Source organism: Dipteris shenzhenensis, chromosome 16 (genome assembly GCF_047967505.1).
Source record: "Dipteris shenzhenensis isolate YYH24624 ecotype China chromosome 16, Dip_SZ_1.0, whole genome shotgun sequence".
Classification (NCBI taxonomy): Eukaryota; Viridiplantae; Streptophyta; class Polypodiopsida; order Gleicheniales; family Dipteridaceae; genus Dipteris; species Dipteris shenzhenensis.
The window spans coordinates 10,420,517-10,439,974 of NC_141611.1; the positions used below are offsets into that span (position 1 = coordinate 10,420,517).

The window sequence follows — 19,458 nt, forward strand, 5'->3', positions numbered from 1 at the left end:
TGCGAGCATCCATGAGGTATCAATTACCCACGTATTGGCCACTCACCATAATGTAGCAACATTGGTGACTATGTGTATAGTCTCAATCTTGTGACCATTCTGTTATCTTAAGTCCCCTATTTTCCACATGGACTATTGAGAGTCATTGTTGACACTTAGATGTACACATTTACTTCATCGTTTTATCATCATATGACAAGCTTGTGGTTAATAATAGAACCGACTTGGCCCACACCATTCAAGATCTTTCACATGAGCGGGCAACAAATTGCATGTTATTTACATAAGAGTCAGCAAGTACTTACAACCTTTTTCCAAGATCATGCTTCTTAGGTAACTATCAGATACTCATGCAAATAAATACACTCACTTGACTTGTGCAGTCTACTGGTAATGGTACCGAGCTTATGTATTCTTCATGTCTAAATTCTCAATACATACATTATGCATATGATGTTGGGCCCTTATTCTTAATGTATGTAGGTGCCATCAATGCCTTAGTTATTGCTTCAATAGGCACAACTGATTCCTTTGCATCTAAGAATGATTGTTCTTGTACATTCCTGCAGGCAGACATCACATCGATTAATGATCACATATGAAAAAGACTTGGGGATAAACACGTTTTGAAATCGAACAACAATACCTTTGATGCTAATCTGAACTTATTGCACTCGTGCTGCCAGCGGTAGCAAGGCTTTCTAATGCAGGATAGTTGAGAATAGCATTGTCAATTCCCGTTTCTATTTTAAGTAGCTCTATGAGAACTTGTTTCATTGTAGGACGGCTGCTTGGATTCTCCTCAGTACAAGCCAAAGCCAGGCCCATGAGTCTGATGATATGGAGAGGATTATTGATTCCAAATCCTTGAAGAGCTTCATCCAAGACTTCGATTGCTCTGTCCGGGAAATATGAACGCACCCATTGAGATAAAGACATCCCCATGCCAAAATTTTCATCTGTGGGCCTTCTTGCACTCAACATTTCCAACAATACAACACCATAACTGAAAACATCCACCTTCACAGAAACTTGGGTAGAGTATGCACACTCTGGAAATGAAACAAAGAATGCACATACAATGTCATGTGAGACAGAAACATAGGATTATTTTGCATGTTGAAAAAAATTATGTTGAATCCCCATCTCATCCCCATCTTGCAGGGCTCTCGAAAAGTAGATCTGAATGCAAGCGCTTTACCTGGAGCTATATACCCGATGGAGCCTTTGAAGGTGGAAGATAGCTGGAGAGAGGTTCCACCAGTGGAAAGATCGGTGAATAGCCTGGCAGTGCCGAAGTCTGTGAGGCGTGCTTCAAAGTCGGAATCAAAGAGGATGTTGCTGGGCTTCAAGTCACCGTGCACCACGGGCAGACCGTAGTCATGGTGCAGATAAACCAAGACCTGAGCAATAGCAATTGCTGCCTTCAAACGTGTTTCCCAGCTCAATCGGCAGGTTCCAGCTCCATACAAGTGTCGCTCCAAACTCCCATTGCTCACAAATTCCAATACCAAGGCCTTCACCTCCAAATTAGAGACGTAACCCAAGATTTTGACCAGATTTCGGTGCCGTAGTCTTCCAAGTATCCGCAGCTCCCTTAGGAATATATCGTAAGATCGTGCGTCTTTGAGTTTTTTCACAGCAATGACCCTGTTATCTGGCAACACGCCCTTGTAAACAACGCTGAATCCACCCGCACCAAGGATATTTTTTTGATCGTAGGCTTCTGTGGCTGTCCAGAGATCTTGAGCTGTAAACCTTTCTTGCCTTCGGCGCAAGGTTGGACATAGCACATTAGAGGATCTTGAACTGTGACGATAGATGAAGTACCAAAGTAATCCCCCCAACAATAGCAGCGCTGAAGCAGTAGCTGTAACAATGATAACGAGCTTGTGGTGGCCTGCAATGGCTACCTCGCAGACTTTATGAAGGATCGGCCCACAAAGGCCCGGGTTGCCCAAAAATGATGTAGCATTGAGATGCATAAACAGGCCAACATTTGGAATTTCACCTGTGAAGGCATTCAATGAGACATTGAGATATGTGAGGGCAGGCATGCGTCCAAGGAAAGAAGGCAAGCTGCCCGTGAGGTTGTTCAAGGATACGTCAAGCTGTGCGAGGGAATTTAAAGCAGCGAGTTGTGGCGGTAGAGATCCAGAGAGCATATTTCCAGAAAGATTCAACAGCTTTAGACTCTTGAGACTGCCGACGGTCCGTGGTATTTCTCCTGTCAAAGTATTGCTGGAAAGGTCGAGGAAAGAGAGCCCTAGGCAACCGCCGATGCTTGCTGGGATTGTACCGGATAACAAGTTGTGAGACAAATCGATAGTATCCACCATGAACAATCCGCCTAATCCTGGGGGTATGGATCCGGACAAAGCATTCCGAGATAAGTTGAGCGCCAATCCCAAAGAAGCTAGTGCTGAAAAGTTGGAGGGGATGCTTCCTGTGAGGGAGTTGGAAGAGAGATCCAAATCTGTGAGTCTGAAGCACCAGCTAAGAGTTTCGGGAATGAGACCCGTGAGCGTATTGTGATCGAGATACAGATTTCTTAATTCTTGAAGCTGGCCGATGGTATTGGGAACGGCTCCACGCAACCTGTTGTAAGAAATGTCGAGGAAGAAGAGCTGACTGCAATTGGAGATCTCCGGCGGGATAGTCCGGGAGAGGCTATTCTCCTGAAAATATATACGTTGAAGAGATCCTAGTTTGCAGAGCTCGGAGGGAATTGTAGCAGTTAGCATATTTGAAGCAAGGGCGAGATCAGCGAGGGAGGTGCAGTTGCCAAGGCTGGAGGGAATGCCACCCGTGAGGTTGTTACCGTCCAAATAGCACATTTCAAGGCGACGGAGCATCCCCAATTCCGAGGGTATCCATCCCATCAGCTCGTTTAAAGATAATTCTAGGTCTGTTAGAGCGCTGCAATTCCCAAGGCTCCGGGGTATTAGACCCGTCAGCCGGTTTTCCCAAAGACGCAGAATCTCAAGGTTTGTGAGCACTCCAAAATCCCATGGGATCACCCCCGTTAGTTGGTTGCTAAAAAGCTGAAGCTCTCTGAGATTGGTGCAGTTGCCTAAGCTGGAGGGGATGAGACCCGTGAGCTGGTTTCCCCAGAGATACAGACCCTCAAGGTTGGTGAGCATTCCAAACTCCAATGGGATCACCCCGGTTAGCTGGTTCCTATCAAGATCAAGACCTATGAGGGTGGTGCAGTTGCCTAAGCTGGAGGGGATGAGACCTGTGAGCTGGTTTCCCAAGAGATTCAGAATCTGAAGGTTGGTGAGCATTCCAAACTCCGATGGGATCACCCCGGTTAGTTGGTTGCTATTAAGGTCGAGACCAACAAGGGTTGTGCAATTGGATAAGCTTTTGGGAATGGCACCGATAAAGTCGTTGTGAGACATGGCCAAAATCTGAAGGTTCGCGAGTATCCCAAATTCATATGGGATGTGACCAGTGAGGTTGTTTGTATGGATTCGGACATCCGTGAGGGCAGTGCAATTGCCAAGGGTGGTGGGAAGGCCACCCACAAGATAATTGTTACGGAGATACAAAATGTGGAGATTTTGTAAGAATCCCAACTCATGAGGAATGGATTGAGAGAGATGATTATAAGACAAATCCAAAGAGAAGAGATGCGAGAGCCCACCTAAAGCTGGAGTGATTGAACCTTCCAAACTGCTAGATGTCAAGTTTAGCTCACTCACATGGGCTACTTGCATAGAATTGTGGTGTCGTTGAGACTCAACTGTGCACTTGACTCCCTTCCAGTTGCAAAACATAGATTTGTTGCCAACATTCCAACCTCCTAACACCCCCAAAGGATCATGGGTGATGCCCCTCTTAAATGCCAGCAAAATCTCCACATCATCATTTCCCTTCCTTGCTGAGTTGCCCCCCCCAAATTTTGCTATGAGGATGCTCATCATGATCGTAGTTTTGAGAAGCTGAAGCCGAAACATTTTGATGTGTTGTTCGCAAGAATTCCCACAAGGATTGTTTCCACACTAAAGCTGGAGTGAATCCAACAAGACAAACAAGATATGAATATCTCCTAATGTGCCACAATCCCTATATCACTCAATATGCCTTCGGGAGCACATCATCTACTCATATATATAAGTGTTCACAATAGAAAATAATTTCTTATGATATTTATGTATGAAACTTTGAAAACACATAACCCTAGGCTTGACAATAATTTCAAGGCTACTACTTTTTAAAAAGGATATCATTTCATCATAGCCTTAAAATTAAGATATTTGTAAACTTTTCAAACCTGAAGATATCCTCTCTTAGATTTTAAACATGGCCCTCCGTTTCTATTTTTAAGAACCATTTGCACCCTTGAGAAAGTGTAAGATCGAAAAATCAAGAGTATATCAAATATCTAGTTTGGGCAACATTAATCTCACATGATGACAACTTAAAATACAAATGATAAGAGGTCACGACTTGACATAATCTTTGACTACTTTTCTGAGAGAGCATGACTCGACTTAATGTTTCAACGCTATCATGATAGAGCATGACTTGATGTGATCTCTGAGTGCTATCATTATGGGAGACTTTAACATCTCCCATCATAATAGAGTAATTGACTTAATGTTTCATGCTATCATGATAGAGCATGACTTGATGTGATCTTTGAGTGCCATCATTATGGCAGACTTTAACATCTTCTATCATAATAGAGCATGACTTGGTGTAGCTTAATCTTTAGTGCTATAGGTACGCACTTTCAACCAAAGAGTAAAAGTACCATTTCTTTTTCGTAAAGACAAGTACCTATAGATAAGCATTTTGTTGTGCTAGCCATGGCAAATCATGGACCCATTAAATTAATTGAATAGGAAGGTCTCATTAATTTGAAATTTATTGAGCCTATCTTGACTTTATCCTACAAGTACTTTTATATCTCTTCCTTTTCAAAATACAATGGCCTTGTTTTCTCTCCATCCCTTTCGCTATGGATGGGAAACCATAGACTCATTTCTAGTCTTTCTATTGTACTACCTTAACTTTATCCTACAAGCACTTTTAATATCTCTTCCTTTCCAAAATACACTTGCCTTGCTTTTTCTACATCCTTTTTGCTATGGATGGGAAACCATAGACTCATATCTAGTCTTTCTATTGTACATTATTGTCTTCATTATGAATACAAAGGTCCCAACAATTCAAAATTTATTGGAGCCGACCTTGGTATTCTCCTACAAAATTTGAATATCTTCCATTAGAGCCTATCTTGACATTTATACCAAAATTTTTTTTAATATCTCTTTCCTATTCCAAAAGACACTCGCCTTGCTTTCTTTACATCCCTTTCACCATGGATGGGAAACATTAGACTCTTTCTATTGTACATTGTCTTCCTTTATGAATAGCAAGGTCCCAACAAATCAAACTTTATTGGAGCCGACCTTGGTCTTTCTTTGATAAGATTTGAATATCTCCCAATGTGCCACCTTCTATTCATATACCTTAGATAGCACACCATGTACTCGTATATAAGAGATCACAAAGAACATCTCTTATGTATTGATTATTAAAAGGTGCACATCCATTATTAAAAGGTGCACATCCTAGGCTTAACAATAATTTCAAGGCTATATTCACTCTAACCTTTAAAAGGGATGTGTTTTCATCCTAACCTAGAAACTTAAATATTTGTTAAATTTCAAACCTAAAAGTAACCTCTCTTAGATTTTAAATGAGCTTTCCTTTTCTATGTTTAAAAGTCATTGCACAATTGAGAATGTGTAAAGATAAAAAACTCAAGATCAAAACACATATCTAGTTTGGGAAGCATTAACTTCATGGTGGCAATTTAATTTTTACATGATAATAGCTCATGAGTTACTTAATCTTTGGCTTCTTCATTACAGAGCATGACTTGACTTAATCTTTGAGTTCTATCATGATTGGAGACTTAACATCTCCCATCATAATAGGGCACGACTTGACTTGACTTAATCTTTGAGTGTTATAAGTTGTCACACTCTTTTAACTAAAGAATAAAACTTCCATTGCTTTTTTGTAAAGAAAGGTACCTATAAATAATACTTTTGTTGTGCTAGCGATTGCAAATCATGGACTCATACATAGACTTACTTTTATACATTCAATGTATTGAATAGAAAGATCCCTTTAATTTTAATTTTATTGGTGCCTATCTTGATCTTTATCCTACAAGTCTATTTGGTATCTCTTTCTTGTTCCAAAAAACATGGCCTTGGTGTTTTTACATCTCTTTTACCATAGTAGATACCGTAGACTCATATCTAGACTTTCTATTATAAATTGTCTTCATTTATGAATACAAAGGTCCCAACATTTCAAATTTTATTGGATCTAACCTCGGTCTTTCTTGAACAAGGTTTGAATATCAGCTACTAGTGTGCCACCATCTGCTCATACTGCCAATGTGTCTTTGACGGCACACCATCTAATCATATATAAGTGTTCACACAAAAAATAGTTATGTTTTGAAAATTAAAAAGCACATAAGCCTAGCCTCAACAATAATTTCAAGGCTACTATTCACTATCACCTTTAAAAAGGATGTAATTTCATCTTAACCTTAAAATCAAGATATTTTGTAAAGTTTCAAACCTTGAAAATAACCTCTCTTAGATTTTAAACGGGGTTTTCAAACTTCAATCCATATGAAATACATTGATGTATGGTTTTTTCTAGCATTAGTGTCCATCTAAAGGAGAGTACCTTTAAAATGTGTGCAAGTAAAAGAGAGTACCTTTTAAATGTTACCTAGAATATTATGTGAGACAACATTTCTAAAAGGCTAGTGTGTAAACCCATGGCTTTACCACATGGAAATGACTACTCTGCTTAGCCATCTTTACACATCAATGTATCCCAAGCATGTTGCTTATAGATATCACTCATGTGGCAGTTACACTACATCATTTCACAAACAACAATAAAGCATAAAGATTTACTTCTAGCCTTGAAGCTCTTTTTTACAACCATCTACTGAATGGCTTGCTCCATCTAATGTGGTTGTAATTAAGAATCAAATTATGGCTGATAAACCTTACTCTTCATTGCAAGGTTATTTGCAGTTGTTACTTTTCTTTTGAGTCTCAAGTTCTTTCCTAAGATTGACCTTGTGCTGCATCAAGCTTTCTTGCCCATTTCTAGCTATTTGTTTGGGCAAGTATCATGAACTCAATGGCAATATACATCAAAACATTCCCTTTCCAGAAATATGAAGACAACACTCCATGTTTAGAAATTTGTGCTAAAACATATGGGCAAATACCAATTGATTGCATGCAATCTAGTACCACCAAATCCCCCAGAATTTTGAACTTAAATGCAAAATTATAGCTCGAGTGTTAAAAGAAAAGCTAATATAGACTCCAATATGGTCTAGTATGTCTTGGCTGGCGCCTTGATTTGAAGTTAAAATTTGGAGATCATTTCAAAATGACGCAACTACATTGTTTGATCATGACACAAACAATAACCCACATCAAACTGGTAGTGTCTAAAGAAGGGAGACATGCAAAGTGTGAGTGAAAACATGTAAGAAGCAGACAAAATAAGATTTATGTCGGGTTTCATAAATGCTTACTCATGAATTAGCCTTTTGTGGACTTACGTTTTAACAAACAAGAACCCACATTAAATTGGTAGTGTCTAAAGAAACGAGACATGCATAGCTTGAGTGGTGAAAGCATATAAGAAGTAGACCAAAGAAGGTTTATGTAGGGTTTAATAAATTATCACCCATAAATTAGCAAGTTTGTGGACTTAAGGGTCCTCCCTCCTTTCCTGGCAGCAATGGGACTTAGATTCTGTTTATTCAAATTAGTAGTGACTTGAGTGCATTGGGCTAAATCTTGGGCAAATCAAGTGCCCACCATGCTCCACAATATATAGCTAGATACTCTATTTCTCTTCTTTAGTACACATTGTGAGGACTTAAGGAGACTAGAAGAGTAGGGGATAAGGTACATGAACACAACCACAATGTAAGATTAGAATAACCTTGAACCACCCTTTAGTAGGCATTGACCTTTAGCGAAGACACAAATTGTGCTAGTGCTTGTGAGTCACATGGGGGATACCTTTGAAACATGTGCAACTAAAGGAGAGTTACTTTGAAATGAGTTCAATTACATGGAATACCTTTGATCTATATGGAATTAAGGGGACTATTTATGTGTGTGCCCCTAGACTTGGCACATGGAAAGGATCTACTTCCCTTTATAAGGTTGTATTTCTAAAAAGAATACCTTAATTTGCTTAGCAAAAGCACAAGATAGATGAGCAAGGTGAGGGTGAGCTGCTGAGCATTGTCAAGCTTCGTTTCTAGTGCACCTAGTAGTACACTTCGGCATGTGATGTGGTGCCTTGATTGAAGTTAAAATTTGGAGATCATTTCAAAATGACGCAACTACATTGTTTGATCATGACACAAACAAGAACCCACATCAAACTGGTAGTGTCTAAAGAAGGGAGACATGCAAAGCGTGAGTGACAACATGAAAGAAGCAACCAAAATAAGATTTATGTCGAGTTTCATAAATGCTTACTCATGAATTAGACTTTTGTGGACTTAAGTTTTAACAAACAAGAACCCACATTAAATTGGTAGTGTCTAAAGAAAGGAGACATGCATAGCTTGAGTGGTGAAAGCATATAAGAAGCAGATAAAAGAAGGTTTAAGTAGGGTTTCATAAATTATCACCCATAAATCAGCCCTTTGTGGACTTAAGGGTCCTCCCTCCTTTCCTGGCAACAATGGAACTTAGATGCTATTTATTCAACTTAGTAGTGACTTGAGTCCATGGGACTAAATCTTGGGCAAATCAAGTGCCCACCATGCTCCACAATATATAGCTAGATACTCTATTTCTCTTCTTCAGTATACATTGTGAGGACTTAAGGAGACTAGAAGAGTAGGGGATAAGGTACGTGAACACAACCACACAATGTAAGATTAGAATAATCTTGACCAACCCTTAAGTAGGCATTGACCTTTAGCAAAGACACAAATTGTGCTAGTGCTTGTGAGTCACATGGGGAATACCTTTGAAACATGTGCAACTAAAGGAGAGAACCTTTGAAATGTGTTCAATTAAGTGGAATACCTTTGAACTATATGGAACTAAGGGGACTATTTATGTGAATTATATGTAAGGTAGCATTTTTGAAAAGCTAGCATGTGTGCCCCTAGACTTGGCACATGGAAAGGATCTACTTCCCTTTATAAGGTTGTATTTCTAAAAAGACTACCTTAATTTGCTTAGCAAAAGCACAAGATAGATGAGCAAGGTGAGGGTGAGTTGCTGCATATTGTCAAGCTTCGTTTCTAGTGCACCTGCTGGTACAATTCGCCATGCTCGAGCACTCCCATGAGGGAGAGGGGGTTGATGGATCATTAAAGAAAAGGAGGTGTGAGGTTGATTGCCTTGGAGTTCTCGACAAAGCCCCAATGAGTTTCAATCTTGTCAAAGTGGGGGAGGTGGTTTGTCATCCCCGCTAGGTAAGTGCACTAGTAGGTCAGTTAATTTTTTGAGACATGCAGTTGCTTTAGAGGAGGGGGAGGGTCAAAGGCCGAAATTCAATCGGTAGGAGGTAGAAATTGAGACTCGCCAAAGAAAGACAACCTCTTATGCGGACACTATGTCTCAGAAACTTAAGAGTGGGTTTTCCCCACTTTCTAGGGAGGTGGCTTGGAAAGTTTGTGTGCCGATGTGGCCAAGAGAGAGGCAAAACCATCCAAGAGAGATCTGCATGAGAATGGTGTCAAACACACTACTACATGTTATCTACACTTTGACGTGATTAACTACAAGTTGAGGGGCTCGCTAACGGGGGCGTTTACTTAATTTGCACCAGTCAAGTTCTAGAGTTGGGTGAGTTGCGAGAATAGTTAGAGACTTGGGAAGAGCTTTGTCTTGATAATGGCCTGATAGATGCTATAGAGCTAGAATCAAAGGGCTTGAATGGCTTTTTGTAGAAAAATAGGAGGGGTACTCAATTTAGGGCTAGTAGAATTGATCATTTCTATTTCTCAGAAGAAGGCCACTGGCTTTTAGCTCCAATGGAGGGCAAAGTTGCTGTTGGATGCAAGTCTCTCATATCACATTCCAATGGGATGGTACTTTTCGACTACAGGTCAAGTGAACAAATCATTTGATGTGCCTTTTAAGTTTGATTGAAAATCGTTATTCTCTTTGAACTCCTGTGATGAAATGGAGAAAGTATGGAGGGGGGAAGTTGATACCAATTTTGATCTAGGGGCGATGCAAAGAGGAAAAGAATAGGATCAATGAGCAGTTTGTGACTTACAGGTCTCAATTGAGAAGCTATCAATTCAAGACTTGAGGATCCTATAGTTTCCACCTTGCTAGTAGAAGTAGAAGAAGCTCTCAAAGTAGAGGAGCTTGAACGAGCATGGCTTTAGATTTGCCTTCTATGGCTATCAAAGGGAGATTATCCATTGAGTTTTTTCTTTCAAGCAGCAGTCAAGCACAAACTATTAGTGGAAGCTATAGACAGAGTGGAGGATAATCAAGGATATTTTTGTCATAGAATTCTGGCATGTGGCAGACATTTTTAGGAAGGAACTATCTAATGTAGTGGGTGGTTCAAGTGAAGTCTCTCAGGAATGGGCACTATGCCTGAATGAGGTGTTCAAGGACATCCAATCGCAAGTGTCACCCAGGGAAGCTTTGGACTTACTATAGGAGGATAAAGCCCCCAGGCTAGATGGCCTTACTTTAGAATTCTTAGTTGCCTTCTAGAACGTCATTAAATGAGACTTTGTGGCAATGGCCAATTGGGTGATGCTGACTAGCCAATTAACAAAAGATGTGAATGTGGGTCTCATCAAGATTTTTCCCAAGAGACATAATCAGCTAAAGGTGAGAGATTGGAGGCCTATAACTATGCTAAACACTTCATATAAAATCATAGCTAAAGCTCTAGCTTGCAGGATCAGAGACATCTACCTGAAAGTGGTTGAAACTTAATCGGGAGCAGAATGGATTTATCATGGGGCATGGCATTTATGAGAGCATTTTGAAAGTCTCGTCTCTGCTAGATTATTCCACAGCCACAGATTAGAGGCGTGTCTTGTTAGGCTTTGACTATGATCATGCCTATGATAAGGTGCAATGGGATTTTTTGCTAGCGGTGTTGAATAAGCTTGGATTTGGAGAAGCCTTTTGTGACATGGTGAGCGCTTTGTTCCAAAATGCCTCATTAGTAATATGGTTGAATGAATGTGATGTGGGTTAATTCTCACTTTGGAGATCAATGAGGTAGGGGTTCCCCTAGGGCCTCTCATGCTTGCAGTGTGTACCATCCTATTGCAAAGGGTTATAAGAGGGAAGAATTTAGGGCATAGTGCTCCCATCAAGGGATTAATTTTACTCAGAGCAATTCATGGATCACATGGAGCCCTCACTAATCAAGAGATAGCATCCAAAATTTGTGTGGAGTTATCCATAAGTTTTGCTTAGCATGCACCTCAATTTGTAGTTGGCCCAAGACATTTTGGCTTCGAACTAATTTAGGTCTTAGACCAGATTGGATGGATGCCTTTCCTATTAAATGGATCAACAGAGGCATGGTGGTCAGATATTTCGGGGGGCCATTGGGTGTTGGGTTGATGCTTTGATAGAGGTTCCATCGGTTCAAGGAAAAGATCTGTTAGAAAATATGAGTTTGGTATGGTGCAATCCTTGGGTGGAATGCCCAGATCATTATGGTCAAACATCTATTGTGGTGGTTTCATAAGTTTCATTGGCTAGAAATTGAAAAGATACTGAGATCTTTCATTTGACTAGAGGATAGATAGCACAAGAAGGGGCATTGCATATTACTTGCAAGCCATTTGTTAGACTGAAAGTACTAACAAGACCCTGTGTTAGATCTTGACCAAAATAGTGGAAGCCAGTCAAAGCGATTGGGAACATAAGCTCAAGTAGCTCTATGGGCTTATTACTCGCTTATTAAAGTGCATACAACGTAGCAACTCATTGTACACCCTTTAGTCTCGCATTTGAATTAGAGGCAGTCATGCCAATGGAATATTTGGTTCCAAGCCTAAGGGTAGCAGTTCAAGAAATGTTGATGGAGGAATCCTTAATGAATAGGTTAGTGGATTGAGAGCAACTTGAGGAGACTAGACTTCACACAACCTATGGAATGAATGTGGAAATTCCTTGAAAGTTCCAAAAGCTTCACGGAGCACATAGATTTCAAAAATATATCTTTTCTTGGAAAATGGCTACCCTGTATGTTCATATGCAATGCTCTGTGGGTGCAGTGTTGTAAGTGGTTCCTAGAAAATGCTAAGAGAAGAGGGTTAGGGGTCTAGAAGGAGATGTCATGGTACAGTAAGCTATGCTCATGGTTTCCTATCAAAATCTATGGCTCATATATAATTGTTTGTCTAGTAAGTGCATGGAAAGCTTGCAGCTAGTTAATGAAGTGGAAGGGGAGATTGGGTTTGAGAGGGAATGCTAGACTCCAAGAGGGGATATGGTGGTCTTGGGCAGTAACATACCAACGGAGAGCCCTGGATTGGATTGATATCTTAACAACTAGGTACCTTCACAAAAAGGGTATTAGATGTTGGTTTCATCTATGGGATCCAAGGCGTGCTGGCTAGAGAACCTTGGGGGATTTGAGGGGTAGATATGCCTTATCGATCAGAGAATCTCATCTGGTGAATGAGACACTACAGAATGTACCGAATATATGGCCAACCAATTGCATTGTTTCAAAATATTGGTCGGTGAATCAATGGAAGTTGGGCTCTATAGGTTTGCATTAGGTTATGGCGAGCTCTATAAACTGTAAACTTATTGCTAATCATACCTTAATTCCAAATTTGAACAAGAAGTGGAATATGAAGAGGTCAAAGAAATGGTGGAAGGGAATCATCAGCAATTTGTGGAAGTGATGTATTCTTGGGAAGGATAGCTTCCTAGCATGGAAGGTCCTGCATAAGTCATTGCCGCCGCTGAGGGGGCATATGAGTAAATGGTCCCAGACCAATCCTTATTGACCTTTGTGTGGGAGGTGGTATGAAGACACTATGCATCTGATCTGGGGGTGTGCCATCCCTAGGAGAACCTGGCTTAAGGTTGTTGGGGCAGTAACAAAATGAGGTTAATGGGTAGATTCACTTTGCAATCTACTTGGAGACTTGCTATGCTGGGGGACATCCACTCAAGGCCTACCACCATCAATGATGGCCGTTTGTTGGCAATATATTGGAGCAATAGTATGGACACTTGAAATGAAATTGTCTTTCAAAAAGGAGTGGGGGTGGCATATAGGGAGAGTGTGCTATTGAGTTTAACAAAGAATTATGTAGCAAATTTGGGTAGAATCGTCAGTAGGCAGGATACTCTTAGTGGGCAATGTCTGTCTAAGCTGTATGTACTTTTGTAAAGGTCTAGTTGGGTTGCTTTTGGCCTTTGTGGCATAGGATGTGGGCATTTGCCCATTTTTTATGGCCACAAATTTGTATTTATTTTTCCTTTTTTGTACATATAATAAAAGGCATCATGTTTCTTTGTTTTTGGTTTTAATAAAATACTAGGTACATGTACCTATGGTCTTATCTTATGGAAACGATCTACTTTCCCTTCCAAGGATTTCAATGTTTCCCAAACATATAGCTAAATATTATAAATCTCAATCACGGATGATACATTATATCATATCACAAATGCAACTAAGCATAAAGGCTTAATTTTAGCCTAGGAAGCTCTTCCTACATGTAAAGTGCCTTCATGTTTTGCAGTCAAGTCCTCTTGGTTCCATTTGCTCTATAGAGTCTTTTTGTGATAGCTTTTGTATGAATAATGTCATCTATTCAATGTCTTGGTTCATCTAACGTGGTTTTAAATTACAAATAAATTTATGTCACTAGCGACATTAGCACTTATAAACCTACATCCGTGAGGTATTGTAAAAATTAAGAAATCAAGGTCATATCACATATCTGGGTTGGACAACATAAACTTCACATGATAATAATTTAATATTCGCATGATAATAGTGCATGACTTAACTTAATCTTTTAGTGCTATGAGTTATTGCTGGTAGATTTTCTTTTTTTTAAAGCCAAAAAAAAAAGATTTATATTATCATCATATGAATTTTATACACCATCAGCATCTACATCATAGGAGGAAAGAGGTCTTCTCTTGTAAAAATGACTAAGCGTTGTGAAGATTCTGGCAAGAAAAAAGGAAATAACAAACAAAATCTAAGCATCGGCAACATCCCTCTCATTGGGACACACAAGTTGGCATCTTTATCATTCTTATGAGAAGAAGAGGGGCCCCCAACTTGATGAATCTTGGGAGCAAAGTTATCAGTAGTAGCAACAAAACCCTGAGCAATAGCAAAAACATCTCTGTGGTAATACTTAGGTGGCTTGGAATGAGTGGCATCTAGGTTGCACCAATCTCTCAAGAAAGACATTATCAAATATCTACTTAGTGTTCTCTCTCAAAGCCTGGCAGAGTTCTCTAGCCCTCTGAACATCATCATCTAGTACTATAGTAGAGGAAAATAGAGATCGAAAGTAACACTGAATGAGCTTAATGCTCTCTTCTTTGTTGTCAACTAAAGTGTTGTCAGACCTCTTTAGTAGAGGGACTTCCTCATTAACTCTCTTTCTTCTTATGAGCTTAAATATTTCCTTGGTTGGTTTATCTAACTTGCTTGCCCACCATTCTCTGAAATACGCCTTAATGTCATTTAATACTATTTGCTCCTATCTTCTAAGGTCTTCTTTTACTTTTAATAGTAGAGATTGTGCAAGGGGGTCTTCTTGTCTGGTTAGCACCTCTAGTGAATATAGTGTCCTGAATTTTGTCCATCCTTTGAGCCCTGATTTTTGCCTCATCTTTTATGGCCTTTTTAAGCATAATCTGAGTTTTTTCTCCTGCCTTTGTCCATGAAATTGAAATCGATTTGTGTTAAGAAAAAGCCTCAATCCAAATTGTTTTGACCCTACCTTGAACACACTTTAATGAAAATAACTTTGGGCCTGCTTTGAATTAGAATGAGCACTTTTGGCAAAAAACAAAATAATAGGAGAGAGAAACAAGCTTGTGGTCTGACATAGTGAAAGAAGAGTGGGCTTGAGTTTCCATAGAACTCACGTTAATTAAGAGCTCTTAGTGTCCTTTTCTAAAAGGTGTGTGGGATAGGCAACAAGCTTGGTTTCAAAGATGCTTAAATCATTATGTAGCATGGTCTCTATAGCCTCCAACACTTAATTGTAAAGGTCCATATGTTGTTAGGGGGTATTGGGATTCATGGCAACTTAGGACATACTCTTTTGTGCACATTGCCTCATCTCTACCTTGCCTACATAGCCAATGTAGGCCTTTGGCCATGGCAGACGAGGTGCATGGCCATGTTGGAAAATCGACTGGTTTATGTAAGCCTAGAACCTCATAGGTAGCTAGAAAATTTGAGGATTCTTAAAGAGCAACACACCAACCCTAAAAATTGTGGATGATGGGGTACAAATTGTCTTCTTGGAATTGTAAGTCCTCACAATGAAAGAATCCATGGAAAAAATGGTCCATTGGATGGAGTAAAGACAAAGGAAATCTAAAATAGTGCTAGGTGAAAGTGGACTAGAAAGATTAATGCCATATTGGGTGGAGGCAATGGTGAGGCAATTGAAGTAGAAGTGGAGGGTGTCCTCCACTGTGCATGGTTTGAGGGAGTGTGTGCTTTGAGCATTGTAAGCCATGGTACATCAAGAAACCCAAGGACAGGAATGTGTGTTGTTGCAAAACACATATAGACTTTGACCCAACTCAATAACCTTTAAGTGACTTGAGATGCAGTCATGTGGGAGCACTGAAGATGCTCATGTTTCATAGATAAATGCTTATTTGTAGACCAGCCAGATCCTTGTCATGAGTTGCAAGAGAGACCAAGTTTAGTGGCCTAAGGTTTGTGGAGAGATTCTGAGTGGCACTCCATGGAATGCATTCATGTCAAACGTAAATATTGTGGTGTGAATGCGAAGCAATATGTCTGTTCAAACAAAATGATGGAATGCAACCTTGTAACTATAAAATGGAGTAGATTCAAACATGTTGACATTGAAGGATCAGAGAAAAAGATATGGCTACTACAATACAAGTACACTCAGCCAAGGGAGCTTATAGGTCACAGTTAAATCCATCTCAAAGTATGTGCTTCACAATTTCACCGGCTAGCTACCAAGGTAAGAAATTTAAGGCATGCCTTGCTAAATCTCCCCCATGACACAATATCTTTGTGATAGATTTTGTTGAAAATTATTCCTTTCAAGAACAAGATGAGATACAAAGTGCTCACTGGTAGTATAACAAGAAGTAGATAATAATTTTTATCATGTATAATCCTCTTCTTAATACTTATGATTGGTACCAATCTGTCTACCACTACTAACTCATAGAAGTTTAGCAAAGTGCAACGCACAAACCATTACTACATTTTGAATGACAAGGAATATCACACCTTGTTTGTTCAGCATGCTTTTCTATTGCTTTTCTATTTCATTTAGAATGGTTAATCATGAATCACTTAAGTTGTATAACAATTGCCTTAGTTGCAGTTAATCCTAAAATCATTGTGCTATTGCAATTATGCTTATCCAATATATCCTAAAGTTATGGTGGTCAAATAGTGCTAAAATAGTTCTAAAAAATGATTAAATAGTGCTAGAAAAGTGCCCAAAAAGTGCTACAAAGTGTGACAAAAGTACCCAAAATTCTTAGTGCTAAAAAGTGCTAAAAAAAAGATCTTAAATCCTAACTCACCACCGCACTAGTTGCAGTTAGTCTTGAATCACTTAACTTGTACAACCACCATGCTGGTCGTAGTTAGTCCTAAACCACTTATATTTTACAATCACTGTAAAAATGGCTACTACAATTGATCTCTAAAACAACTTGTTTAATGGAGAACTGTGTTCTCATTGCTAAACATACAAGAACTCTAGCAAAATGGTTCCATTAAAAATTAAACATGTAAATCCAAGGAAGTGTTGTAAAACCATGAGAATGGCTCAGGCTTATGATTCTTCTTTTATTTATGAGAGGGTTTCTTATTCCCTTCATCAGTGGGATGCATCTTCACTCCATTAAATAGAGCCTTTCTTTTTGTGTCCAATGCACATGTAGTCAATACTCTCTCTAGACATATAGTTGCAAGAAGCATGCATAGTTGGTCTCTCCACCATGACTTGAGAATCGGCATATGATGAGCTCTACATGCAAAGGTTGCATGCACAAATACCCAAAGCAAAGCACATGCATAGAGTGGACAGATACCCAAAGCAAAACACATGCATAGAGTGGACACACTGGGAGTATTGGATCTAGCACCCATCTATAATGTACCCACAGTAGATTATGCATGTACAAACCCACCACATTTGAAGAGGATATTCTTTTGGTTTAACTATTATGGCTATTAATGTCATAGTATCACCTTGTACATGAGCAAGATGTTTCTTGATTACTTCTAGCTGCATCCTGAGAGTGTGGACATTATCCTTCAATTGCTCTACTTGGTTCTTGGTAATGGCAATAGCTCCATCTAATTCTTCTAGCTATAGTTGAACCTCTTTAAATTATTTAGCAACTTCATCATAGGCCTCTTGCAAGTCCCACCAGAGTATTTTGGGCTTTAGAAAAGATGGAGGACTTCCTCCTAGTATTTTCTCAATGCCTCAATGCAATAGACAGTTTTGAGTAAAGTGAGAAGTCTACTTATAGATATAATAAGAATCAAGAAACGGCCCAAACCGTACATTGATGGGCAATAACAAACCATCAAGAATTCTAATCCACACCAAATCCAAAACTTCTTGAGAGTTATCCCGAAGGATATAAGCCTTTATGAGCAAACTCAGATCGAGCAGCGGGGGTAAATGCAGCACTCTCCCCAACATGGAAGCAACCCATTCCAGCCCCTCGACTAGCCAAGCTAGAAAAAATATAAATCCACCCACACTAAACATTCTTTGAAGATAAATTCATCCACGCTAATTTATGGGATCTAAGGAATAGGAAGAACTATAACACTAGCAAAGACAAGTACCCTTCTAACAATCTCATTCTTAATTGCTTTATACACACAACATAGGAGAAAGAGACCTTTTCCCATGAATTTGGCAGCATATGCTCCCAATGGCACATTGCACTCATACAGTAAGAACTACCCTACCTCCATCAGTGTAGCTATTCCCCATAAAGAGTAGATATACACCACCCCTAGCCAAAATTCCCCATAAAGAGTAGATATACACCACCCCTAGCCAAACACTCAAGCTTAGGCTTAACCAAATCCATGCAACATCTAAAGAGCCTCGATGTCTTTCTAAGATGAGAATCCACCTTGAAGCTTGAAGGCTAGTGCATTGGCCTATAATAAAAGCTACTCATCCCCAGCCCTCCCTTCCACACAAGCATCCATACTGGCATTCCTATCCCCCTCACCCAAAGGGCACCTTGGGGGTAGCGTCCACACTTTCCCCCCCAGCGATCAATCACCCTCCCCATCTCTTGTATCATTGTTGCCTTAGAGTCATCACTAAAGATTTCCTCCATGCAAGATCTCTTGGCCTCATATCTAAGAGTCCTTAACTAGTGATGAGGACTAGCAACTAGCATGTGCAGAGGCCAAGGCAAAGCACTTAATCCTCAGCTCTCAGCTCGCTCTCTCTTGTTAAAATATCAGAGATGGCAAAGGCCATTCTTTATCGTATGATATGTGTATATTGTTGCTACATGATCGAATACTCCCTCTCTTAATCTAAGCCTATAACAAAGTGATTTTCTTGAATATTTTATTACAGTTGATATATGATGTTTAATGATAAGAAGTTATGCAATCTTTTCCAACCCCATAGCTTTATAATCTCAAAGGGATCTTTTGTTGTATTGGAATACATCTTGATTTGTTCTACCCTTGTAATGTTTTGTGGAATTTCAACAAAGAAGCTTTAGAGAGCCTTATTGCCATAAAAAATGCCTAGATTATGTGCATTAACTATGTCATTTCAAAACTTTCTTACATCTTTCCTCGCCATGGCTTCAAAATCATTCTCTAGATGATTCTTAACCTTCACAATCAATGCCACAACTTTAGTTATTGTCCACCACATCTCCCTTTCCAATCTTTGAACCATTATTTTATTTGTTTTTCAATTCCTAATAACTCTGAATTGATTAGGCAATCTAGCCTCCTACCACCTCTAGTGTCCTTTGACCCTTAGATGCTTGATGATCTAATTTCTCAATAGATTTATAGGCAAAAGTCCTATTGTTTAAGAATAGGAACACACTTAGAGGCATTGGAAATTATTGGAGGATATTCCATCCAAACTTTCTCCATTGTGTTCCTTGAGAGGATAAGTGCCATTGATTTAAAGAATCTCTA

At 39.5% G+C, this 19,458-nt stretch overlaps 1 protein-coding gene across 1 annotated transcript; it reads right to left on the reverse strand.

The window, feature by feature from the left end:
• Positions 1-455: 455 nt before the first annotated feature.
• Positions 456-3,287, reverse strand: LOC147892534 (uncharacterized). The gene is made up of 3 exons (XM_087387428.1): positions 1,202-3,287; positions 647-1,052; positions 456-563 (listed from the first exon to the last, which is right to left on the reverse strand). Exons 1-2 carry the CDS (start codon positions 3,285-3,287, stop codon positions 655-657), a joined length of 2,484 nt encoding a protein of 827 aa, XP_087243554.1. The 3' UTR covers positions 456-563; positions 647-654.
• Between the last annotated feature and the right edge of the window lie 16,171 nt (positions 3,288-19,458).